A 25,534-nucleotide genomic window follows, 5' to 3' on the forward strand; every position below is an offset into this window, starting at 1 on the left:
CCGCATGGTGCGACAGGCGAGCGGTGGGCAGAGGTTCCGGTAAGGTTCCGGCAAGGTTCCGGGCTGAATTCCGTGCATGAACGTCATGCGGCGCCTTGCGCCCGCCCCCGCATGCCCGACTAGGTCTTCCGGAGGAGAGATGCAGCCACGCCGTTACATCCCGCTTTGTGCATTATTGCCAAGCCAGGCCTGCGTGTGGCCTTGTCGGCTTATCCCACTGTGCCTGTATGTCTGGGGCCAGGCCCGTCGTGTCACATTGAGCGTCTAGCTGAATACAATGGTCAGTCTGGTCCCTCTGGGTCGTGGGTCGTGGTTATAATACTCCCCCGCAACCCACCAGACTCTTGTTCAAACCAAGTCGACGCACACACACAAACGTACTTGCGCACGCCTAACCCACAGAATGTCTCACCTCCAGTACTACGCCTACGAGAAGTTTGGAGTCCGCCAGCGGGAGGTGGTGGGCTACAGCCAGGCTGTGCGCGTTGGGGATCGGATCGAGGTCGCGGGACAAGGTATGTACCGACTCTCTCTCTCTCTCTGTGTCTTTTCTTTTCTTTTTTTTCTTTTTTTTTTTTTAAATATGGCAATTGCAAACCCATCTTTCTAATGCGGTTTCCTGCCCAGGTGGCTGGGATCCCGACACCGGGGTTTTCGAAAAGGAAATCAACGCCCAGATTGATCTGGCCTTTAGCAACGTCGACCTAGCCCTGAAGGACGCCGGGGGCAAGGGCTGGGAGCAAGTGTTTCGAATTAATTCCTACCACCTCCCTCTCAACCGGGAGGCCGAAGAGGCCATGGTGCGCAACCTGAAGAAGTGGATGCCCAATCACCAGCCCCTGTGGACGTGTATTGGCGTGGCCCGACTGGCCGAGGACGACATGAGGGTGGAAATTGAGGTCTCGGCTCACGATCCCGAGGGAGCTGCCACGGCCAAGACTAGCAAGTAAGCGTTAGCGTGAGACAACAACGATTTTCTGTCATCAGCGGCCATTTCCCGTATACATGTGCTAGTCGAGTGCGCAGCCTGGCTGCGGTTTGGTATTAATGCATCCTATCTAACCCACTACTCTTGACGCCTTGGAAACAAGAAAACAGTAAAAAACTCCTCAGACATGTAGGCATACAAAAGAGACTGGGCTGGCGTCTTTCGTCCACAGTGGTATCCATACAAAGTATTGCGCGGCAACACATCATCCGTCCCCCCCCTTCTCTGAAGCACTGGGCTCGCCTAGCCGGAAACCAACACCCAGAGACTGCATTCATGTTAATACAAACTGTGTCAATCAAACGTCAATGTGAGCGGGCCACTTACAGGAAGAAAATCATCAACACGCCAAACATCTTGGCTATTAACCACCGGTTGCTCGATACTCGAGACCAGTACTTCAAAAGCTCCCTCTGAGCGCCCTCGACATTGTCCACGACGTCGTCTGTGTTGGCGTCGATTCGCTCAATCATCTCGCTCTGTTCTGAGACCATGGTTGCCAACTGTCCAAAGATACTGCCCAGTTCGTTAATCGTTGACTCGATGGCCTCGATGGCCTCTCCTCTTTGTTGAATGTAAACGTTTGTAGGCTGGGCTTCTTCCATCATCAACAGTTGCTGGTCGCCGATCGGGTTGAGCGAGAGCGTGTCGGATGCGGGGGCCGGTGAGGATCGATTGGGCGTGCCGTATAGGGGTGAGGCCGACTTCTGAATGGATGGCTGTGCATGCTGCGACACGGATGAGATGAAGTTTTCGGTTCGCGACCTTGACGCTTGAATGTTCTTGGTCCGCTCCTCCAACACGTCCTTGAAATTGGCCGAGACGTCGGTGAGCTTGCCTTGCAACAAGTACACGACGTTCTTGTTGTGCTCGCCTTCTTGGTCAGCTTTGGGATGTTGCTGCTTTGAAAGACTTTGCAGGCCTCCGATCTGCTGATTGAGGGCAGAAAGATCTTGCTTGATGACAAAAGTAAGTTCGTTGATTTCAACGGGTCGGTCGTCGAACATGGTCCGTCGCTTGGCCACTAAGTAGAATGTCAGCAGTGTCACAGCTCGTTGGACGCCGATTCAGGTGAGCCCACGTTGTGCTAGCTTCTCGAGCTTCCCCATAGTCGCAGAGATGCCTCGGCCAATTTCGGCAGCCTTCCTCGCAAAATCTGATCTCTTCGGTTGTGCGGATCCATCTGCGGCGGCTTTCTGAGCATCAGTCAGAAGCGACCGCCGCTGCGATCCGACTTTGTTCGCATTCTGGCGTTTCTGAGCTTGTGCCAGAACCGACTTGAACTCGGAGGTTCGATCCTGAATGGACGCGACAGCCATCTTGGCCACGTTCTATGGTGGGCAAAAATCGCGGGAGGACTGCGACCAGCGCGGCTTCGCGACCGAGATGATGCCCGATACCGAGGGGAATGAAGCACAGCAGTCGAGGAACTGTAAGTACGTTCGTAACTAGCTGGTCCGGATTCTTCAAGGTCGATCGGAAACGTCTTTTGTTCGTTTCCGTCGCGATTAAATTCCTTAGGAGTGGGTTCGAGCGGCGTGGTAGGAGGTAAGCAACCGGGGTTGAAACAAGTCGAGAGAATTAAAACAATAGACTAGGTGCGCAGGAGACAACATGCAATTCTACCAAGCTGCGGGGTGTCCAGAGAATCTGAGGAAGAGAAACGGTGTCGATGCGCATCGGAGTTTGGGGTTCGGCAACAGGCGAAGTGGCATCTCCTGTCGGGTTGAACGAATTACGACACACGTGGTTGAATTTGGCTTGGCCGTCCAGGCCCGGTTTGGTTGGCTGGCTTAAGCAGGCTGCAGGCGGAAAGGGGCTGGTGCTGTCATTCTTGTTAAAGCCTTTGAGGCTTGAGCAGCAGACGGCGCCACACAGACTGTGGCACTGTAGCTTCGCCACGCTCGAACTTCGCCACATGGAGGTGCAACCAGAAATAGATGGTAGTTAGGCAAACATCGCTGCTGTTAGCACTCGGTGAATAAACGGTGAAAAAAAGGGGGGATCGCCAAACGTCGCTTTGCATCCAAAATTAATGGAGTACAGGAACAAGTCCCTTGTCCGCCATCACATGTACATTGTACAGCTTGTGGCGGAATGAATGTATTTACCCACCCAGAAGTATGCTAATACTATAATGTTATAATAAAAAGCGTAATAGCCAGGTACCTGACCAGGTCAAATAATTTGTGCCTCCCACACGTTGCTACGCCAATCCTTACCATGTTGCATTCCAGACCAAACAATCAGTTCAATGTTCGTGCCGTCTTACGAGAATCAATGGGCCTCGGCCGGACATTGGTTTGCTGAATGGCTGAACCCAACTGCCCCGGCTGCTTCAGGTGCCAGAGTCCGTCGACGGGCCCCACCCAGAAATGAGCCAAAAATACTGCGACATCAGCTGGCGAGGCGCCCTTGCCATCATGTGTGGGCCAATATGCTTCAGCCATTGAACGTAATATCCCCACATCTAATATCCTTCGTTCCGCAAAATGTACTCTTTGCTGAAGATTCCAGCCGGGAATACTTTCTTCATCGAACCCACTGTTAGTAATGGCTTTTGCGCCCCTGGTCTGCTTCCCACGAGCTCCCATCTCAACGTAATCTCCAGAAACTGGCCACGCCTACTCCGTACTTCATGCTCTTTCATCACCAACCGTAGCTTGCTTTTTGTCGGGGTTCGGATCGTTTATTCTCTTTTCGCATTGCTTTCTTGTATCAGCACTAATTCTCCGACAGCCGTCATTCCCTGTACACCGCCGGAAAGCGCACTCATCGCTCGCTGGTCAGGCTACAGAGCTGGGCTAGGATTTACGACGTCACGACCGCGATTTGGCCTCACTGCAATCGGATATTTTAGAATGCGTGGTCGAGAAGCTTGACTATTCATAGTTCGCACCCAGTGAACCATAGTGTGCGGGTCGTTCAACTAGGCGGCTCGGGCGCGGCCAAGCTTCAATGTACGTGGCGCCTTCGCGCCGTCGCGCCCTCTTCGTTTCCGTCTCGTCCACTTTGAATCATAACTGACATTTGCCGCCTCGTCATTTAGGTCCCCTCAAACGCCAACTGGTAGCAGTGCCTACCAGGTAAATGTGAACCGAACCAAGACGAAAAAATGGGTCGAGGCCAAGGTACAAAGCTACGATGGCGACGATTGGGGCGCTGACGAATATGACGATGAAGAATCTGAGGAAGATGTCCCGCAGCCCTGGCCCAAAACATCCGCACGCGCTGCTGGGACGAGGGAAGCAACACTTCCATCGCTGCAGACGCAGCAATCTTCTGAAAATTGGACGTCCACATCACAACCAAAATCGACAACTTTGACCTCGCCTGTCGTATCCGGGCCCTCAGACTCTGGCTTTCCTCACACCAAGGCCGAAGTAATGGTGCCCCCACGTGTTGTCAGCACTGTACATGATGTTAGAAACCGTGTCAACCACTCGGAGAAGACAAATGATGATCAGGCGCCTGACTTGGTAGGTTCCGAGCAGGTCAATCCGCCGTCTTTTGTTCCATCTTCAGACATCTACGGTCGCCTTGGGGAAGCAAATGAAAAGGAGCGAAGGTCACCCAGCTCGGCTGATGCTCGACCTGACTCCATTGGCAGAGACGAGACTTTTCATCTTGGAAACAGGACTGAGATGTCTGGTCGGAACGCTGATTATGACGGTCGCCGGGCTGCTCTCAGCCCAAAGTTGCCTGATTTGGCCAGATTGTCGGCCTTTGGCACGGATTTCTTCTCCGCCGGCAGTGTTGATTCATCCAAAGATGAGCCGGCTTCTACACATGACACTGAGTCTGGTTCTCTCTCAAATCCCTCAACTACCAAGGCAGAAGTAGTCCAGCAGGCGTCTCAACCAGCGGTGGAAGTTCGGGCCAAGGAGAAGACGGCTATTGTTGAAACTCCTACACAAGAATATGAGGACAAGAAGACGGCCAACGGCGAACTACATCAAGTTGAATCGCTCCCAACCATTGCCTCACCTGTATACGCAAATACAGATGATTCAGAAGCGGCTGAAATCAAAACGCCTGCGTCGCCTACAGCAAATGCTGCTCCCCGTAAGCTTTCCAAGGACAGCATCCCTGTATTGCATCCGAGCTCGGATATGGATATAATTGCTCCACTGCGGACTCCAAGTCCACGCGGTCCAGCGCTGCCAGCCCCAGAAACCCCGGAGACTCCCCCGGATGCTGCCGGCGCTCCTTTAGCAGCAGCCATCAAGCCAACAGACCATGGCTCCGAGGTAAACTTCGAACCCAACCACATCCAGCGCGAGACCACTTTCAGCACGGCGGCCTCCTCCCCTATCAAGGATAACGATGTGCTGAGTGATGAGATTTTAAAGTCTTTGAACCCCGTCGGCGGCTCTGCCCAGGAATTCAACCGAGCTCCTAGCCATAGCTCTCAATCGTCGAGCATTCCAGCCGGTAGGGACAGCAGCTACACCCTTCGGGACTACCGCAGCTATTGGGCGGCCACCGAAGACAAGGCCAAATCTCTTGAGTCTTCTGCGTCTTTCCCCACAATCCCCGAACTTCCTGATGCCCAGAATGAGCCCGCTAGCCGATCTACCGCCAGTTCTGCGGACAAAGCAAGCGAGTCAGTAGTGTCACCTCAGTCTCCGGAACTCCGCCGTCGATTCTCTTGGGAAGCAGAGAACACAAGCCTAGCACCCACGCAACAAAGCCCCACCGATTCGCAATTGTCTGCGACTCAAACACGCGGGATAGTCGTTGAGCAGTCGGCAGGTGATGTGAAACCTGAGGTAGACAACAAGCAATTTAAGCACAGACCGTCCGATGCCGCCCACGTTTCACCTCAAGTATCTAGCGGCAGTAGCGGCCATTCACCTCTTGGCCAACAGGCCGCTGTTGATGAATCTTGTCCTCTTTCTCCAGTCAGCGATAACGCCGCCGCTGGAGCTCATGCTAATAACGGGCTTTCGCAGGCATTTGAGAAACCTGCCTCAAGTCTTGTGTCGGCTGTAACGACAGCTGACGACCAGCCTGTTCTTGCCCTCCAGACATCTCCTTCAGCCACGCCGCCTCCAGTTTCTCCGGTGTCACAACAGGCACAGCCACAAACCATGAGTTTCCGAGAAATCATGAGCCTGAACAGCTCCATCGAACGCATTGCCAAGTACAACGAAACACGAGAGATATTTTCATCAACCGATTCTGGGCTCGCAACTTGGCTCATTTACCTCAAATCTCAGCATCCGGACATCTCATCCTCTGGCCCCTTGTTTGGTGCCCAGGGCCCTCGGCAAGTCTCCCAAGGAGCAAGTGCGGCGAATCCCGTGGCAGGAACACAACCCAACCCAGCCCAACAACCATATTACCAACAATATCTCAATGCCAGCTCACCGACCGCCTCTGGCTCTCCCCCTAACAGGTCTCGCCTAGGCGGGCTGCCCATACCGTCGCAAGTATCTGGCAGCACGTTTGGCCATTCTAGCAACCAGATCGGAACCAAAAGCAAAGAATTCATGCATTCGGCAGGAAAGATGGGCAAAGGGTTGCTTAGCAAGGGGCGGAGCAAATTGCGTGGGACTGGGGACAAGGTATTTCACTAATTGCATTTTCCCCTTCTTTTCTCGACCAACGGTGTTTACACGGGCGGCACTTTCATTCGTTACATTGCACTTGATTCTCAATTTTATTATTATGTGGACGGGGCAGTAGATTGGGTTCTGGGCTTTCTGGTAATCTAATCTGTACTGCGAAGCGGGCAAATTGTTATGAGTCGGTCTGATATTATTGCCGACGTTTTGAATGAAGAGATGGATTGCATGAGATAGGAATGACACGCCGCACGTTTCCCCTTGACTTGCTCTCTTATTTATTTATTTATTTATCTATTTTTTATTTTTTTTATTTTTTTACTCTGTTACTCTTAATTTCCCAAGCTCAGAGCATATATTAGTCACTTCACAAATTTATAATGCCATTTCAAAGACCAGTCGTTAATGTTTCTTCTTGCTGATTAGGACGAATATCTCTCCGAGTCCGAAGCTGACCAGGCCCGGACCAAGTCCAAGTCCAAGGCCAAAGGCAAGGCTGATCGGCGATCGTCGTGGGGCCTGATGCTCGGGTCGAAACCGCGTCCTGAAGAAGCCGCCCCACAAGCAAATGCCAACGCCGCTAGCTCGAGCAATTCCCATCTGCATGCCACGCAACAACGCGCTGCTCCAGATGTCGCATCATCATCAATGGCACCTCAGATCCCTCCAGTCGCCCATGCGGCGCCGTTGTCGCCGCTCAATCCGGCGGCGCACTCGGAATATATTCCGGAGTGGAGAAGCGTGGCGATTGATTCTGCAACGACCCATCCGGCCGTGGCCCTGCGCCAACCCGTCCCGCCCGCTCAGGCACGATCCAGCCATCCGTCGCGGGCCACTATTGGGTTGCGCAAATTGGAAATCCCCAAGTTGCCGTCATTGACGGCCAACGGGGCTACGACTGCTCCCGCTTTGTCATTGCCGAGGGCAAGTCGCGGCCATCCGGCTGGGGATGACGCGCGAGGCCTTCACACAGCTGCCACGGAACGCGCTGGTCATGAGTGGGCCATGATGTCTCATGGCCATGGTCATCAGCAAATTCACCAACAACCCAATTCTCAACAATCGCAGGTATCGCGTGCCGCTTCTGGTATTGAACAAAGCAGTAATAGACCGATACCGCCTGAGCCCGAGGGGGAACCCAAGCGATCATCTTCTTTCATCGGGCTGCCGCCTATAAGACGCAGCTCGACTTTTGGTCTCACTCCAAAATCTAAAGCTCGAAGAGCTACTGATCGGTTCCCTATCGACGACGACGACGACGACGACGATGATGATCCGTCGAGCCATGCGTCGATTGCTGACGCTCCATCTAATCCACCCGCACCTCAAGTTGCTAATAATCACCCTGCCGATGCCATCATAGCCCCTTCCCAGCATATCAAAGATGAGAAAGCCGGTATGGACATTCCTCGTTCAGAGGCAGCCCTTGATGTTCCTCATGCAGATGTGGCGAGACGGCTACAATATCCTCCCCAGCTTCAAGCACCATTTGCCATGGGCCCGAAGCAGCAACCCCAAATCAAAACAGAAACAACACAAACTCAAAATCCTCAAAGTTCTCGACCATGGATGCATCATACGCACAGGGCTCCGTTATCCGGTCAATGGAAATTGGAGGAAAGCCGGTTGGCTGAGCCTCTAAATCCCGTCTCAAAGAATCGGCCTGGAACTGCTGGTTCTCAGCAACAAATCATGTATGGCTTTGACAAAGAGACCGGAATATCATTTCCAGAATTCAATCTGCCGCGCCCCGGGCAAGACCAGACTCATCAACCTCCGCAGCAGCCTATTCCAAACCCAATGGCACCGCCTCCTCCCCGCCAGCGTTCTGATGTACCGCCATCCTCAGCACAGAGATGGCCTGAGCTGTTCGCCTATCCCCCAGATCAGCGTCCTGGACCAAACTTTCGCAATAGTGAACAGCCATACCACCCACCCTATCAAAAATCCCTTGCTCGTGATGACTTGGCGATGCCCAGAGCCCAAGCCGGTGAGTTTGCCATCTCTGGAGTTGTTCCTCCCGACGAAGACCGCGGTCGGAAGAGCAGAAACTCTGGCCTGTTCAAGGATTTGGGCCAACGAATCGCCAGAGCCGCATCCAGGGAGCGTCGAAGCTCCATGGACCAGCGACCAGCAACTAATGATCTCCGTGGAGACGGAGCATCAGATTCGAGCATTGGCACCGGTGAACTGCCGGAGCAAGGCAGGCGGCGACCAAGCTTTCTATTTGGCCGTTCTGGTCGCGCATCTACAGACCCCGACCCAAGACAACATGTTTCGACCGGACAAGAACAATCATTCCAGGAGGAGCAGCCTCCTAGTACTCCACCTCCAGGGGGTAAGAGGCGGTCATTGCTTGCGGGAGGCCTTGGTGGCAAGCTAGGCCCAAGCAGATTGTCAAAGTCACCCTCATCCAACCTGGAGCAAGTCCGGGTTGCCAGCCCGACTACCCAACCAACCGAAGGCCTCAGCGACACCACCCCGCAGAAGAGGAGGTTTTCCGGAATATCAAAGGTTTCAAACTTGCTTAGTCGGAACAAACATGAGAGCAAGCCGAGTCTTTCTCAGCTGCAGCCAGAGGTCGAGTCTCTAGAACCTCCCGTACCGGCATTCAAACTTTTGGGGCGGCCCAGCACCGCCAATTCTGAGGCTAGTTCCCAAGAGCGCAGGGCTGATGAGAGTCCCGATCGCCGTGGACGACGACCATCCATGTCCGATTTGATATCGGGGATTCTGGGGAAGCGATCAGCGTCCAAGACTGGGGAGCCTGTTGAGGCTCTGGATTCGCAAGTTTTATCCCACCATCAAATGAGCATGCAGCCTCAAAGTGCACACATCCAAGAGCACAGAATAGCGCAGCCCGAGCAGCATGAACGACGATATCCACACAGCCCTGATCAGGTCAACATGCCGCCTCGGCACGTGGACGCACCGGGCCTCCTTAAGGGCGACGACTCCCAGACAGAAGTCTTGCCTGCTGGAAATCAAGCTCATATACAGCCTCAATCTATGGGGAGTCCCCAATCCACACCATTTCAACAGCGGCAATTGCCTGCTGCTGACCAGTCTAAGCCGCGGCCGCCAGGCATGGGCAACGGCCAGCCACAAGGAGTTTCTGGAAGCGACCAACCCCAACGGCACTACTCTCCTGCTGCTGCTGGGGGGCCATCTCCTGTGCCAACCCAGCATCATGGTTCTCAACAATCTATGGGTTTCATGGGGCAAAGTAACGGGATGCAGCCTCCTGCTATGAACATTGATCCATCAATTCGATTTGTGAGGCCGTCTCAACCGTCTCCTTTAGGCCTGGTCCCTCGAAATTTCCGCGAGCAGACCGAGCCGGATTCTGCTTCTGCTGTGCAGTCTGGCCAACGGATTGATGCAGAAAATCCTATTGAGCGACGGGAAGAACCGCGGGTGTCAAGCCCTGTTGCCCGATCAACCGAACAGCAGCAAGCTGTTTCTGGAGAATCGCACCCTCAACCTGATCGTGAAGCCCACAGTCCCGGCCCTGCTGATGGGGAGATCATTCGAATATCTACCGTCTCCCCTGACCTTTCCACGACGTCGGACTGGAAGGCTAAGGAACATCACGAAGATGCGCATCGCAATGAAGCTCGCAATGATTCTATCGATCTTTCCGATGAGCGTGATTTCACTGTTGTAAGGCAAAGCAAGCAACCAGCTTTGAAAGAGATGTCGCAACGTGAGCCGCCAAAGGGCACCGATCTTGTTGACAAAACTGTACCTGTGGCGCCCATCGTACAGCAAACCTTGGCGTCGCCGCAATCTAGCCCTCAACAGTCGCAGACTGCTAGAGAGCCAATGATCTCCCCAGGGGAATCGCAAAAACTCCATGTTTTGCAAGGTCCTGCTAAGGAAAATCGTCAGTCTCCACGACAAGACACGAGGGCCGAACAGCTCCACGGCCTTGGGCTTCAGATGCCGCATCCAGGACAACAGGCCGGACCACAGTATTCCCAGTACCCCGTCCACGCTCAGCAATTACAGCAGATACAACCGGGCCAACAGCAGCCCCAGCGGATGCAGCAGCCATACTCGGGAATGCCACCGCAAGCTGGTGGACCACCGGGTGCTCCAGGTCCTGCAACACAATTTGGGATGCCGAATCATCAATACCCCATCCAACAAGACCCTAGGTTCCATTCTCCGCAGACTCAGCAGACGAAAGTTCCACAAAAGGAAAGTCCAGGATCGAGATGGAAAGGCCTGACGAAGCGTATGTCAGAGCAAATGTCGCAGCTCGGACACCACGACACTACCCAGCAGAAACCAGAGAAAAGCGAGAGATCCACCGGAAACAAGCTACTGGGGGCCTTCAAGAGGAGCTCGAAGCAAAGTGATACTCCGCAGCCCGGACCAATTCATGGGGGCGCGACAAATCACCCAACGGGTCAATGGCAAAATGCACAGCATCAACCATATCAACTGTACTGGGGCCAACAAGGCATTGAAAATCTCAAACAGCCACGCCAGCACCAACCCTTGGACCCAAGTAGCATTCCCATGCCTCCTAGCCAGGGGCATAGTTTTTACGCACCTGCACCAGTGGCTGTGACACCTGGTCACCAAGCGCCACCTGAGAATCCGACTCAACAAGCTCGGCCGCAACCTGAGTCTGAACCTCAATACGATTATGTACCTATTCCACAGGGTTATGCACCGGTTCATGGGGAGGGTATGGTCCTCCCCGCAGCCTATAACATGGGGCGACAGTTCCCTCAGATGAATTTGATACAGATGCAGCAACACTACGGGCAACACAGTCCTCGCATGCCACACCAGCCGCAGTCCCGTCAACAACCGAAACAGGCGGCTTCACCTCTTGCCTCTCAATATTCGTCTCCTCGCCGAGATTCAGAGTCTTCTTCTGGGATAGTTCAGTCGCCCTCCGCTCCCTCTGTGCCCTCTCCTGATGGGCAACCAAGAAGCGTGAGGTTGGATAATTTGAGGAGTAACACTGCTAGCATCACGCCACCAGTACACTTGAGAGATTCACCAGCAGTAACAGCACCACAGAGCCAGGAGGGAGATCTGCCTCAACCGCAACCGCAACGTAGTAGCACACGTTTTAGTACGCCACTTATCAACAGTAACATGCCCAGCAATTCACCGTCGGATACCGGTTCAGTATCACAGCAGTCCAAGTCCCCCACCCCACAAGCCACAACAGAGTCAGCAATACGAGTTGAGCCTACCCCCGAGACGGAGGACAATTATACGACTTGTCCTGCCAATAACAATGACCTCGGAGTTGACATAGCCAAGGCCAAGCAGCATCATGACGATGATATATACGATGCCACACCAAGACTGGCCAAAGCTGAAAACGGTGAAGAATCCAAAGTTCACGAAATACGCCGAAAGGTATCTGAAGACAGTCTGTCAGAGGAGTCTAAAAGCAAGGAAGTCCCAAAGACGACCACTCGATTCACGGCCGAGTTGGAAGATACTGCGGGCGCTCACCAGCGTCGAGTCCGACTGGCATCTCAGGAAGAAAAGATTTGGCTCGACCCCCAGGACGATCCTAATTACCTGCCGCAAATGAGCGCAACGAGCTACCCGGGTCAAGAATGGAATCCGTATGGTGAGCCTGACTTTCTCGAGGACTAGTGCCGAGGAGGAGGGGGTCTACTTGTCTGTATGGGGATGGGGGAGATGGAGACATCTATGTGTAAATACGACGATGTGATTTGAGATGACAAATTGCTCATACTGTACTGCCTCTTGTTGCATATTCTATTCTGGTACAAATAGTTTATTTAGCGTAGCGACGACTATACCAAATTGGAGATTTATATTCAAGCGATCTGAAGTAAATTGCGTCTTTGGTTTAGTGCTAGGCAGTACCTGGGGTTGGCTTGTGAAGACGAGCCGGCAAGAAGCGGGATCGGCAAGTTTGCCATGCCGGGTGTTCTCGCACATGCTGACAACTCGGCCTGTTGGTGAGGCAGTGCTTGCTGTAGGATCAGACGCGATGGACATGATAAGGATGGCATGGTGCAACAATAGACGTGGAACTTGCATGGCGTGAAGGATTGAGGGAATTACATTGTGTATCTGGTGATGACATCGAATTACATCAGCTTGAGACGTTCCATTCGATATCCTACCACTCAAGCCCGTACCTTGGCGATATTCCATCAAGTGTGGTTACACACGCAGTGGCGATGGTTGCAAAAGGAATATCTGTGTCTCGATATCACCAGCACAAACCCACTCGTGTTGCGTACCTTGTCTCACATTCCAATACGGGCAGTGACTGAGTAATGTGCGGATTTTCATCAATCTCAAAATCTATATATACGGCCGTCGGCCCTCATGAGTCCTCGAAAATCAATCCAGACTCAACCCCTTTGAAATATACTTTCTCACCATATACCACAATTTCAAACAACCGCAACAATGGTTTCGTTCAAAGTCATCCTGTCTTCTATTGCCCTTTCTTCGGCGGTACTAGCAGTGCCGCAGACAAACTACACTGGCCTCTGCTACACCGACATCACCAACATCGACGATAACATCAAGGAGCTGACCGAAAAGGTTCAAGACTTTAATGGCGGTCTCTTCTCGGCCGCGCAACAGATCCCGCTCGCTCTGGAAGCAACTGTGGCTACGGCCAGCGCAGGGCTGCACGCTGCCTTTCTCGATAGTCCTCTCCTGGTCGATGATTTGCTGCGTCTTGCTGACCATGTGAATAAGACGCTGGCGGTGGACAGTCCCCTCGCTATGCAGGCTTTGGTTTCAAAGGAGTCGGTGTACGAGCAGATTGGGTTGAAGGGCCCCATTCATCTGTGGTTGAAGGCGTACCTGATTCTATTTCAGCAATTTGCGAAGAACATTCTCGATCGCGTGCCTGCTGGCGCTCCAAACGACCGGTCCGAGGTTTTAAACAGTGATTTGCAGATCATTATGGATGCGGTGCGGAAGGCCATGAAGGTATATGAATAGGGGGTGGTTGAGATTTGGCAGCGGGGGACGCTGAATCCTACAGAACTAGAGGACGAGACATTACAGGCTCGAGTAGCTGGGTATATTTTTCTATTTTCTGCTTTTTTTATTTGTAAAATCACAAAAAAAATCCGAGTATACAAGATGTAGATACGTATTTAGAATATGATTTAGATTTGTTATTACATTACGTATTTAGGATGTGACTCCGTATAGATGACCACTTTGGCGGTTTATTTTGGTACAAACTCAGAATGTTATTGAGAACAGGAAGGGAAGGATGTCTTTTATTTTACCGCAGGCCGTACAGGTCAGATGGACAGGGATGTTGAGCAACCTGCTCTGTCAAACAGGCATCAAGGTAGGATATCGAAAGAGCGATTATTGCCTGCGCCGGGCACCCCACAAAAAAGCTGGAGTATAAGACCAGCCAAAAAGAGCCAAAAGTCAATGTTTCTCAAGGCATCCACCCCCATTGCTTGTCATGATTGGTGGTGCGGAGGGTGAGTACGAAAGGAGACACACTCCCGAAGCCAGAAGCTCCGTAGTAACCATGCAAATATGCAAACACTAGCAAGGCGAAGAAGGTGTGGGTGCGCGTTCCGGTAGACATGTTGGAAGAGAGTGCTGCAATGCCAAGCGGAAGACTACCTAGCGCCACAGTACTAACATTGAACCCAAGGGAAAAACAGAGAGGCCTGCACAAGGACCAAGGATCGGTTTAAGAAAAGAGGAAATTTCTTGCTCATGATAAAGACGAATTATTTGCTATAAAAAAAGTAATAAATATACATAGTACTAAGATACCGTCCCTCGCTCTTTCTTAAGTCGGATGGAGTGGCTTTTGTAATTGGTCATGTCATGTGGCTTGTTGTTGTATAAACCAGAGACCTCTTTCCTCTTTTGGTCTAAACGCCAAGTTCCAACACGAACAGATTGGCGCACCATTTGGCAACAGATTTGGCAAAGCGCACTCTCTGCCAATTCCGCACGAGCTCGAAAAGGCAGTTGTCGACAGTGGCTACTAGCTAATCAAGTAGAAAGTTTTGGTTTACAGCGACAGGTGTACGTAGCCATTTCTTTCGCCATCGGTCGTTGAAATTAGTCTGATAACCTTACATGTAGTCAACTCTCAGTTTGTTGCTGCTTGGGGACCTGCCTTTTGCAGGCTAGCCAACACCTACTGCATCGGGAAATCCGAGAGATCAACAGCTACCTCTTTGAGTAGGCCAACGAGTCTTGGTACACCCTGAACAGGGAGCAGCGAGACTAGCAGCGGTGGATTGAACTCGCTAAACAAGTGCACCGGTCCTTTATTCTATGTGCCAATCGGGGATTGGAGCCCTCGTCTGCAGTATTCGCCGTCGTTGGGGGTTGAGCAACATCCTAGCTCATCGGGTTGAATTAAAGTTATTACAACCTTAATAGTCTCAGCGACAAGAATACTGCCATGATCCGGTCATGTCGACCCCCCGCTACTCCGTACGTCCGATGGCAGCATCAACAAATATATGCGGTAAGACGCCCCAGCGCAACCGTGTGTAGTGTTAATTGTCTCGGTATTGGCCGATATTGGCCGATATTGAGACTGCGCCGCCCTCAGCAGGCCCAGAAGAGGCAGGAGCCGGTGCTTGAGGCACGCTTCGAAAGCTGGACGGTCTATTTCGTCAGAAATGATAAGAACCTAAATGGACTCTGCCGTGCGAAAGACCCGTGCCAAGGGTCTGTTTGTTGGAATACCTGCCTTATTCGGTTTTATATTCAAATCGACATGGAGGCCAAGGTCGCTGTCTCCCAGCTCACACGGGCTATAAAGACTGATGTCGTTCTTTGCGAAATATCGTCAGTCTTGCTACTCCATCAGCAAAATCGCCTTCATACTTATTTAGTCAGCTATTTTCTGGCATTGGAATCATGTTGTTCAAGTCCATTATTGCCGCTGTGTCGGCCTTTGACAGCCTGTCTGCTGCCGCTCCTGCAAATATCCGCGCCTCCAATGTTATTGAAGGAAGCTACATCGTCAAGCTCAAGGACAATGTCGCTACCGACAAGCACCTTTCATGGGTCAGCGGTATTCACGCCAGGCGCAACGTCAATAACGACGTTGCTGGCGTCGAGCGCGAGTATAACAGCCCAGCGTTTCATGGCTACGCCGGCCAGTTTGATCAGCAGACAATAGTCGAAATCGAGAGCAGTCCCGAGGTATGTTAGCAGTCATGTATCCATGCAAGTCGCAGCGAGTGCCAACTTCCGGATCCTATAGGTTGCCTACGTTGAGGCGGATCAAATCTGGACTCTTGAGGAGAGTATGGAAAAGAGAGACCTCACAACTCAGGAGTCCGCGCCCTGGGGCCTGGCAGCCGTCTCTCACCGCCAGCCAAATGCTACTGGATATATCTACGACACTGCAGCTGGCCAAGGCACCTTTGGCTACGTTATGGACACCGGCATACGAGCGACGCATCGGGAGTTTCAGGGCCGGGCGTCAACCGGCTGGACCGGCTGGCCTGGTGACGACAGGGACATCTCTGGCCATGGAACTCACGTTGCCGGTACAGTTGGCGGCGTGACCTTCGGTGTCGCCAAGAAGGCCACTATCATTGCCGTCAAGGTTTTCCATGGCACAACAACATCCACCAGTATTATTATGGGTGGGTTCGACTGGGCTGTCAATGACATTGTTTCAAAGGGCCGTCAGGACAAGTCTGTTATCAACCAGTCGCTTGGTGGCCCATTCTCCAGGGCTTGGAACGACGCCATCGAGGCTGCCTTCACCCGGGGCGTTCTGAGCGTTATTGCTGCTGGCAACGCCCAGCGTGACGCCTCCGAAGTCTCGCCTGCTTCTGCACCTAATGCTGTTACCGTCGGTGCCGTGGACAGGAACTGGAGAATCGTCACGAACTGGCCATTGGGCCAAGGCTCCAACTACGGCCCGGTCCTGGATATTTTCGCCCCAGGCGACGGGATCGAATCAGCGGAACCAAACAGCGATTCCCAGACCGGGCTCCGGTCTGGCACCTCAATGGCCTCGCCCCATGTTGCCGGCCTGGCTCTCTACGCCATGTCTGTGGACGGCGTCCGAGGCGCCCAGGCTGTCACCGACCATCTCATCAAGAACTCGGGCAAGGGTGTCGTTACAGGACCTCTGCGCGGTTCTCCTAATCGCTTTGCAAATAACGGCAATCCCAGCCAATAAGTCTATTCTGCCAAAGTGTCCCATATAGGTAGATGATGCTGTGCAAGTATCTGGAAACTGTTAAAACCAGAAGTGTGGCTCAAGTTACGAATCAAGATTACAAGATGACATATTCAGCGCTCCAAAGTACATTGTTCCCCTATTCGATGGGTCTCTGCTCAGACGCATTTGTTAGTGGTCTGTTGATCAATGATGGAAATAACAGCGCCAACATTTTTCACTTTGAAGATTTATAGCATAGAAAGTTTCACCCACTCAATATAAAACTGAAGAATTTTCCTCCGCCAGATTTTGCCATGGTTACTCCCTATTTCGTGCTGTGCTTGTCAAGGATGGAGTCGAGACAGTATTCGTTTCCTTTTTTGAAGCTCCTCCGTAGACCAGCAAAAGGAGAACATGATGCTTGTTTCTGGTGCTTTGATGTCATGGCTCGGTACTATGTAGGGCAGTGGGCCTACGGCATTTCACGTTTTGGGGCCCTTAAAAATTAGATGTAGAGTAATATCTAAGCTGTTTTCCTATTCGGCTTTGAAAAGAGGCGTCTAACTATCCTTCCTGGATTATATATATTTGCGCCTCTGCTAGTGGGTGATTTAATAATTGGATTATTAGGTTTTCTCGTAGCAAGGTTGGTGGTGCAGCTTCGAATAGAATTACCAGATTTGTCCTTGGTTTCTTTTATATTTATGCTATGCTCTAAAAGGAATTTTACTATAGAGGCGTTGCCCCTTTCAACAACCCGGATAGCTTGATTGGTCCCTTAAGATTATAGCTTACAAGAATTTGCGCTAGTACCTAGAAGATAATAGATAGTTACAGCTTAGTTTTTAATAATAATTTAATTTAAAACTTTTTTTTAATTTTTTTTATAAAAATATATAAAAATATATAAAAATATATAAAAATATATAAAAATATAAATTATTTTTATTTTAATTTAATATAATTTAATATAACTTAATATTATTATATTTAAAATTAATATATACTTAATTAAAATTTTATAAAAGCACTAGCTAAAAAAATTTATATCGCTACTTTATTGCCTCGAAGTTGCCCTCAAAGTATTTCCCTATTTCACCTTTCACATACAAAATACCAGCACTTGAGTCCTAACCCACATTCCCCCCCGCACCAACTCAAGGCTGTAACCCGTCTCCGCGGGCACCTTCTTGTCCAAACATGATCGATTCAGGCGATAGATTCTACGCCCCCAGCGGCGCCATTTACCCTGGCGGCCCAAGCACCTGGCATATCATCGACTGGGACCAACGGCGGCTCGTTTCAGTCACCATGAATGAGGAGCTTGAGTCGGAGGATCCTGCATTCGAACAGCTCATTAAGCATATTGACAGCCTTCCGCCAGACGTCTACGAAATTCACGTCTCTCCCGACGGCAACTTGATATCCACATCTGCGGATCCAAAGGATGACGAGACACGCTGTGCTTACTATCCACCGCTCGATAGTGTCCAGCGCCCAGAAGGAGTTCAAGTCATCTCAAGATCACATCTTCAAGAAATCGATAGACTGGGTCCAAATGTTGACCTTGTTACATGTCCACACTCTTCTGAACCTACTCAAAAAGTCAGTTCGCCCAAACCGCATTTCTCTCCACCATCTAACTCAGATCTAGTTCGTCTTCAAATACTACTTCCTCCTTCAACACCAGTTATTTAACTGGCATGAAATGAGTTATGGATGCGTCTGCCCAAGCATCCAAATATTGTCCCTTTCCATAGCATAGTCGTGGATGAACTTGAAGGGCGTTTCGTTGGTTTTACGAGCGTCTACATCCCCGGAGGTACCTTGGAAGAGAACAATACCCGCACATTTAAGCTCAAATGGCTTCACCAGCTTATCAACGTGATTGATGGATTAAACCTAAATCTCGGTATTTCTCATCAGGATATCGCGCCGCGGAACCTCCTCATACACGAGCCAACAGATTCCCTGATGCTTTTCGATTTCGATTTCTCCGCGCGCATCGGAAGGACGGGATACTCGGAGGCGCGGAATGATGTAAAGGGAACTTTGTTCACCATGTACGAGATAATCACTCGCAATGATAATCTCCGTGCCATCAGACACGAGGACCAAGACGTGTCCCTTATTGAGCACAAGGAATGGGTGAGGCATCCTGATGTTCAGCTAGACCGCCCCGTCTCGGAATTTCGTTGCGTCCTTGAGGAATGGTGTGAGAGGCGGCGAGCCGGGAAGCAAATTACTTTAAACACAGAGGCCCCCAATTTCTTGGACTGGCCGCCGTTTCCCGATCCACCGCTTTCAGAAGTCCAAGTCCACTACGTAGGCGGAACTGTCAAGGAGATGAAAAAGTTGTATGATTGGAAAAGGACCGATTTGCAAAAACAAGGAAAGACGATACTAAAGTGGCAGCGCCCTCCTCAAAGGGCTAAGCAGGGACAGGTGCAATAGCCCTGTTAAAAGGCTGGCTGCAGTTGTATGGATTTGGATGGATGGCTCCGCCGAGGTTTCACAGAAGCACGCTACATATATTGACATCGCATTCAAATTCAACGTTGACGTAGATATAAACTCCATCCCTTGACCCTGCCGCCTTTCGCAACTAGGTTTCGACATGATTTGTACAAGGACTGGTTTTTTGTGAGCCGTGGAAAGTGCATCTTGGCCCGCGATATCTCAGACTGTATATACTCTCGACATGCGCAGGGAGGAAGTCACCTTTGTTGAACACCCTCTACCCACATACAATTACATGTACACCTACCACCATGACATCGTAGTATCACGGAACGTAATGGTCAAGCCGTGCAAGTCTCCGCTGGCTGGAATGGAGTACGCCTAATCGGCGCTCTATTTTATGTGCCGAGAAAGCTGTATGCATGAGTACTAACCGAATAGCGTTGAGGGAAACGACAACCTTGCCGCCAATGCTGCTGAGCCATGGGAAGCAAACCCCGTTATTGACGGCAGCGATATCTTCTTCGGAGAGGCTACTAGGGTATCTTTGGCAAATATAGTCGCAGACACAGCTGTAAAAGAGATACCATCTATAAGTGCATCGTTTAGGGCCATCAGAATTTAGAACTGTATTATCAATTGTGGACAAGATCTGGTATCGAGTACTATCCGTTTGAGCATTGGAAAGTGTTTTTGAGGGGTGGGAGAGGGGAGATGAGTTGAAGAACGGTAAGTGAAGAATCAACGCTGCTCATAAGTTGCAGTGGGAGGCAGTAAATATTTGCCTGTCTAAGGAAAAATAACAACGACCTACACTGACGGTGGTCCTTTTTGGTAGTACAGCTAGTTGTCTACTCCGTACGACATCGGGTAGGCAAATCCTGCTTATTCTACGTAGTTGGAACATACATAGTCAATGCGACCTTCAAGAACAACTCGGATATTGAAATTAGACCCATCTATTTGAGTATAATACCTACCTAGAGGTAGGTACATATCACTACGGAGCCGGCTCAAGAACAAGGCGAACCAGATAGTATCGCGTTCGCGTCAGCCCGGCACCTCTATAGATGGTACCCGCACCTCAAACAAGTTCGATCAGTAGAATGATGTAATAATTTTCCTATTTCAGTCTGTAAAATAGGCTACGCAAAGTAAATCAAACATCCCGTAGTAGTCTATTACACGACTGCGACTCAACAAAACCCCAATGACTGACTGCACTTCCACCAAGAGCCCATTACACGAGAGTTCCAGTAAGAATACTACTAGCCATACTCATCAGAACTTGTTGTACTTCCTCAGTTGTGTTTATGGGGCTCCTCAAAAACACTTCCAAGTTTATCAATGTCACCCCCCGACCTCCCCCAAAATCCGACAAATACACCATTCCCCGTGTCTTGGTCGTGAGGTATCCCTCCAGATCCTCCAACCCTCCAGGGAGGAGCCGTTGTGGATTCGTAATAAATGGAGTCTACCCAGTCTCCTGAACAAATACGCATCTTTGTGATGCGTTCAGATCTCTGAAATGTTGTAATGTGGCTATCCCCTTTGGGATGACCATATAGTCGGCTTTGACCAGTGCTCCAGATGAGCTCGATGGCTTTGACTACTTCATCACCATGACCAGTTTTATGCGTCCATACTTGCATTGACGAAATGTAGACGTGGTTTTCGGGATGTATTGCCTTGAATTCGTTACCGCCATCATGGCCGGTAGGGGGGTTCCAAATAAGCTCTCGCTTGACCTCGCCAATGGCGTCTCGCCTCATCGTTTTAGGGTATGCTGGTACAATAGTCATGATATATCTTGGGAAAATCATTAATGGATGCTGGAAGTGCGATTGTCGTCGTGAAGGCGACAGCGATCCATTATATATGCGGATGCCAGGCAATGGTTTGCCATCAGGCTACAACTGCCGTACAAGATGGTGGATCAAATCCGCAACACCGAAATATGTGTGGCGTGCTATCAAGCTCTGTTCTAGGCTGCTGATGCAGCCGGGTTGCCCATGCCGAGCTGAGATTCAGAGACACATGTCGCAGTCAGAAGGCTTCCCGCCACTGTTCAGCCAGCCAAAGTCGCTCGAGTTTTCCCCTTTGCATATATGGCACTCATGTAATTGAAATCTTTCATGTCGCCTTCAAGTTCCCAATAATCCATTATTGCTCCGTGCCACTGTCCGTGGTAGTATTCCGTATACATTTGGTTGATGCGACGCGAATGTCCTTGACACGTTGCCGTGTGATGATAAAGAAAGGAGTTGCCCTAGCACCATCCAGTAAAGATAATTTTTGTGCTAATTTCCGTTGTCTGCATGTCTTGACTTTTCTCCAGACAAGGAAGGCCCTATGGCCGTTGTGGTCTCGGTAATGATATTAGAGACATGGGAGTGCCAGACCGGTCTGGGGATTGTCTCACCGAATATAAGGATTCTTCATATGAACAATCGGATCAACGCACACGTCACTTATGCAATAAATTCAAGTTTCTTGGCTTAAACGAAAGACAGAACTGTATACGTCCAGCTCTATGCACACTCACTGTAACGGTCCCAGCTGAGTATATTGACAATTAGCTAGGCGACTACTACGAGTATCCAAAGCTGAAGAAGAAAGAGAAGAAAGGACAAGAAAAGGAGAGCTCGCCGCTGCTAATCTCGCTTGTTGGCAGCTTGCCGATAGAGGCGAGGGCGTAGGCGAGCCATTCTCGGGCCTAGCCCGTCACAAGTTCACAACTACTCAGAGTACTGGCCAAGACAACGCCTTGACTCGGGGCGGAGAGGCAGATCACACGCTGTCCTTGGAATCGGAAGGACAAGCGGGGAGCGCTCTGCCGGTCAGACATTGCAACCCAGTATTCGACGAAAGAAAAGCCAGTGGGAAGTTGTCAGCAGTGGTGGCGAGGCGCCAGAAACCATGCCTTTGGCCGAAAGTGAAACTTCGCCAATTAAAAACGGTCCCGGCACGAGTACATACTTCCCCGTCATTTTTCCCACCCCTCCTCGTCTTCTACTGCTGATCTGGATGTGGTCCTGATGCCGATCCATAAACCTGTAAACAAGCGGCGCAGTGACGGCGCTCGAGGTAGGGAGTCTAGGGACCGAGTTTAGATCGCGAGGGTAGGTTATCAGGCGGATTCATCCCTGTTACTTGCCCAGAGCCCATGGCGACAATTGCCTCGAACCTGGTATGACCCATGCGGAGATGCCAAAGTTCAACCAATCCATAGTTGCCTGATCAAACTCATGAGCCATCGTGAATGTTGTCATTCACGTGATAATGCATGTGATGGGAGGCTGACTTGCCCGCAAATCCAGTGTCCGGGCTCCCTGTCCTCCAACCGAGTTCATCCATTCGCGGCAGCTTCTCATCTCTTTGAGCGGTAATGAAGACCCCATCTCCCAATGCAAAGCGTGGCTTTGACAAATTTTTTGCGTCTACTGAGGGGCATGAAGACCTCTGTCAAAGGCTAGACGCCGCAATAAGGCAACAACAAGAGGCCACTCCAGAGCCTTCCTCGGACCACGAATCTCTCGAGGAGGATCATAGGTGGCAGTGTACTATCCTACATGAGCACTTCGGATCGTCCGATATTGATAAAATGCGGAATGCCATCTGGCAACCTGACTACTGGAAGATTGAATGCCAGCACTACGCGAACGTACTCAATCAGTTCCTCCTTCGCGACACAGACGGCACGGCCACAGCTCAACGATGGCGAACAGCTGCCTCAATGTACAAAGATCTTCTCCGGCTTAACGGGTTGTCTATAGACGATATAAGGCTCATTCGACACTCGATAGAGAGCCAAAAGTATTGGGAGAAGGAAAAAGACGTTCTCCAGCAGCAAGTTGCCCTTCGAGAACACGAAATGCACGAGGCCGCTTGTGCAAGGAAGAAGGATATTCAGCGGCAACGTCGGGAGCGAGTACGACGACGCCTTCGGGCAATAGAAGAAGAAGAAACGTCGCCGCCTCCGAACCCAAAACAAGCGTTGCGACTCGACAGCATCGCTACCAGAACAAGATTACGATCACGATCAATTTGAGCCAGACAGCCAGGGTCACAGGCGCAAAATCGACGAATCAACGGAGGCGTAGAGACTGGTCCCACATTCGGACAGCGCCAACCTGTACGTGTCCTGGCCAAGACAATTCCCACTTGCACACCAGCTATAAATTCACGCTCACCACCCTCGCTTAACGTGTCGCCTTGCCCAAGACGTTGGCAATTCGGAATTCATTTCCTCATTTTAGCCCTATTCTAGCCACTTTAAAATGGCCTATACCGACGTTGTGGACAAGGCAAAGGTTGTGCTGATTGTCGGCACCTTTGTTGGTGTAGATGATATCCTCTCTTGATCAGATAATGCCAGGTTTCAGTTTAATTCATCCACGAACGCTACTGGGACCTCGTGGAAGGGTGGGCAATTCGATGAGCAACAACTCAAGCAGTTATTTCTGTGTCTGAGGATAGGGGAAAACTTGTTTGATCCTGCAGGTTGGGCTTTGGGCTCTCATGATGACTCCGACATATGCGACATTTGAATTGCGATAACTAATCAGACTGGCATCAGTGGGCAAGCATGCCGGATTGATATTAGTCTCTAAACCTATCGGCCGAGAGTAACACGGCTTTCAATCCGTATTTATGGCCGAACTACCATCACTTGGAAACAGGGATTGCCCCAGGAACTTATTGGTCCTGTGGCTATTAATCCAGGGGCCGTGACGTTTCGCGCTTGGGTCCCGGCACGAACAGCGACGGAGACTGCTCAGTACAAAGAAAGAGCTCCACCGTACAGCAAAGATATCATGGGTTCACTTCCAAAACGCCTTCCGTCCATCCTGAGTTATGATGAAACTTCAGCCGAGTACGTCCGATACGGCAAGAGGTGAGCGAAGTCGCGCTCCGAAAAAGTGAGGGCGTGGCACGAGTAACTAAGCCGTGGGATTGACTGTATTGTAGATAATAAAACTCGACGCCCAGAATCCCTAATCCAGGCACATCTATAAGCCAATGAAAGCTGCAAACGCGTGTTAAAAGGCTGTCACACCCCACTCTAATCAGCTCACAGCAAGGGTCAGGGTGAGGAATTATCTCCACGCCGGGTGGATAACACAGAGTATCGACAAGCAAGCATGAATCAGGTGAAAACAGTTCGGCAGTCGTGACACGTGGCTGGACATGCTATGCCACGTTGGAGCTTTATGTTCAAGACCTACTTACTAGATGGCAAAGCTATTGCTCCCTTACGCGTGCCTTGTCTAGCATAACATAGCATTCTTATAACACTGTTCAGTGCGGACTATTTCCCTCCCGGAACCACGAGACTGGAGCGCGGTCTCCAGAACTATGTCAGTACAAGACGACAGCTCGCTGCTTCCAACCGATCAAGGTCAATGTCTCAACATCCGCTGTAAACACTGCCCAACGGGGGACGGCCACATTAGGCTCGAATTCACGGTCGACGAAAATAGAAAACTGCTTGTCAATGGGTTTGAACTCTTTCCCTCCCACGGCGATGGTGAGGAGACGCCGATGACTGCCAATGTGCATGATGTCGGTGGCAATGCAAAGGCAATACATGAGGAAGCAATCAGCTATGAACTCAGCACGGCAACCAAGGAAAGAGACGAAATCGAAGGAATCGAATTGATCGATGTAGACTACAAGATCCTCCAGGTTGACTCCGTTGTGGTTCAAGACATTCCTACAGTGCACGTGCGCCTTATCAAGCTTCCAAGTGACGACATTCTGATAGGGGTACTAACCACAAGTGAGGAGGAGGATTACGACGCCGACTGTGGCGCTGTGCAGTGCTGGGCTTACAAACTCAGCTTCGGGGCCCTTGGGTCTGCCGGCGACATGATTCCGAGCTGTTGTAGCAAGAGTTCAACCCAGGCCAACCACACATCTAGTGAGGTCGATTGGCGCCCTTCCCTTAACTGGGAGAAGACTTCGCTGCAGGGTTTGCAGCTTGGTGTGCTTGCTTGTCTCCTGCTTGCCTTGTATGTTTCCTTTATGTCCCGGATGATGAGTGCTACTAACCTCAAATACATTAGGCTGGCCATGTTCTGTTTTAGGTGTACCAATTTACATCAGAAAATAAGGAAGGCTAGAGGGGTGCAATTCTGGACTAGGACTATAAAAGGTCCTAATAAGTAAGCACATGTGTGTAGTTGGATCAAAGGATCCGAATTAACAATCTAAATATCGACTCCAGACCACAGGTCATCGTTGGGCCTGTAAGGGAACGGCCCCATTTTAGAACTTAGATACGTCGAGTTGGAGCTTCCGAATGCGAACAATCGCTTTATCCAAGTCACACTCGACCTTGTTCGTGCCCTTGTACCGTCACAG

The 25,534-nt window shown here is 50.8% G+C and overlaps 10 protein-coding genes across 10 annotated transcripts; 8 read left to right on the forward strand and 2 right to left on the reverse strand.

The window, feature by feature from the left end:
- Positions 1-403: 403 nt before the first annotated feature.
- yjgH (RutC family protein YjgH) lies at positions 404-950 on the forward strand (the record flags this gene model as incomplete). Its single annotated transcript, XM_014688094.1, has 2 exons — positions 404-515; positions 628-950. The coding sequence occupies 2 exons, from the start codon at positions 404-406 to the stop codon at positions 948-950; spliced, it is 435 nt and encodes a 144-aa protein (XP_014543580.1).
- Positions 951-1,231: 281 nt separating this feature from the next.
- On the reverse strand, positions 1,232-2,307 carry sed5 (Integral membrane protein sed5; the record flags this gene model as incomplete). Its single annotated transcript, XM_014688095.1, has 3 exons — positions 1,232-1,256; positions 1,316-2,012; positions 2,070-2,307. The coding sequence occupies 3 exons, from the start codon at positions 2,305-2,307 to the stop codon at positions 1,232-1,234; spliced, it is 960 nt and encodes a 319-aa protein (XP_014543581.1).
- Positions 2,308-3,541: 1,234 nt separating this feature from the next.
- On the forward strand, positions 3,542-12,192 carry G6M90_00g083620 (uncharacterized protein; the record flags this gene model as incomplete). The annotated part of the gene is made up of 3 exons (XM_066131229.1): positions 3,542-3,588; positions 4,038-6,558; positions 6,985-12,192. The coding sequence occupies 3 exons, from the start codon at positions 3,542-3,544 to the stop codon at positions 12,190-12,192; spliced, it is 7,776 nt and encodes a 2,591-aa protein (XP_065987367.1).
- A 792-nt stretch (positions 12,193-12,984) lies between these two features.
- Positions 12,985-13,530, forward strand: G6M90_00g083630 (uncharacterized protein; the record flags this gene model as incomplete). The annotated part of the gene is made up of 1 exon (XM_014688097.1): positions 12,985-13,530. The coding sequence occupies one exon, from the start codon at positions 12,985-12,987 to the stop codon at positions 13,528-13,530; it is 546 nt and encodes a 181-aa protein (XP_014543583.1).
- Positions 13,531-15,444: 1,914 nt separating this feature from the next.
- Positions 15,445-16,726, forward strand: prb1 (Alkaline proteinase; the record flags this gene model as incomplete). The annotated part of the gene is made up of 2 exons (XM_014688098.1): positions 15,445-15,732; positions 15,794-16,726. The coding sequence occupies 2 exons, from the start codon at positions 15,445-15,447 to the stop codon at positions 16,724-16,726; spliced, it is 1,221 nt and encodes a 406-aa protein (XP_014543584.1).
- Positions 16,727-17,908: 1,182 nt separating this feature from the next.
- G6M90_00g083650 (uncharacterized protein) lies at positions 17,909-19,162 on the forward strand (the record flags this gene model as incomplete). The annotated part of the gene is made up of 2 exons (XM_066131230.1): positions 17,909-18,361; positions 18,422-19,162. The coding sequence occupies 2 exons, from the start codon at positions 17,909-17,911 to the stop codon at positions 19,160-19,162; spliced, it is 1,194 nt and encodes a 397-aa protein (XP_065987527.1).
- Positions 19,163-19,409: 247 nt separating this feature from the next.
- On the forward strand, positions 19,410-19,793 carry G6M90_00g083660 (uncharacterized protein; the record flags this gene model as incomplete). The annotated part of the gene is made up of 2 exons (XM_066131231.1): positions 19,410-19,543; positions 19,610-19,793. 2 exons carry the CDS (start codon positions 19,410-19,412, stop codon positions 19,791-19,793), a joined length of 318 nt encoding a protein of 105 aa, XP_065987388.1.
- A 676-nt stretch (positions 19,794-20,469) lies between these two features.
- On the reverse strand, positions 20,470-20,970 carry G6M90_00g083670 (uncharacterized protein; the record flags this gene model as incomplete). The annotated part of the gene is made up of 1 exon (XM_066131232.1): positions 20,470-20,970. One exon carries the CDS (start codon positions 20,968-20,970, stop codon positions 20,470-20,472), a length of 501 nt encoding a protein of 166 aa, XP_065987408.1.
- Positions 20,971-22,556: 1,586 nt separating this feature from the next.
- On the forward strand, positions 22,557-23,219 carry G6M90_00g083680 (uncharacterized protein; the record flags this gene model as incomplete). Its single annotated transcript, XM_014688100.1, has 1 exon — positions 22,557-23,219. The coding sequence occupies one exon, from the start codon at positions 22,557-22,559 to the stop codon at positions 23,217-23,219; it is 663 nt and encodes a 220-aa protein (XP_014543586.1).
- Positions 23,220-24,526: 1,307 nt separating this feature from the next.
- Positions 24,527-25,257, forward strand: G6M90_00g083690 (uncharacterized protein; the record flags this gene model as incomplete). The annotated part of the gene is made up of 2 exons (XM_066131233.1): positions 24,527-25,156; positions 25,237-25,257. 2 exons carry the CDS (start codon positions 24,527-24,529, stop codon positions 25,255-25,257), a joined length of 651 nt encoding a protein of 216 aa, XP_065987394.1.
- Positions 25,258-25,534: the final 277 nt, after the last annotated feature.

Source organism: Metarhizium brunneum, chromosome 5 (genome assembly GCF_013426205.1).
Source record: "Metarhizium brunneum chromosome 5, complete sequence".
Taxonomy (NCBI): Eukaryota; Fungi; Ascomycota; class Sordariomycetes; order Hypocreales; family Clavicipitaceae; genus Metarhizium; species Metarhizium brunneum.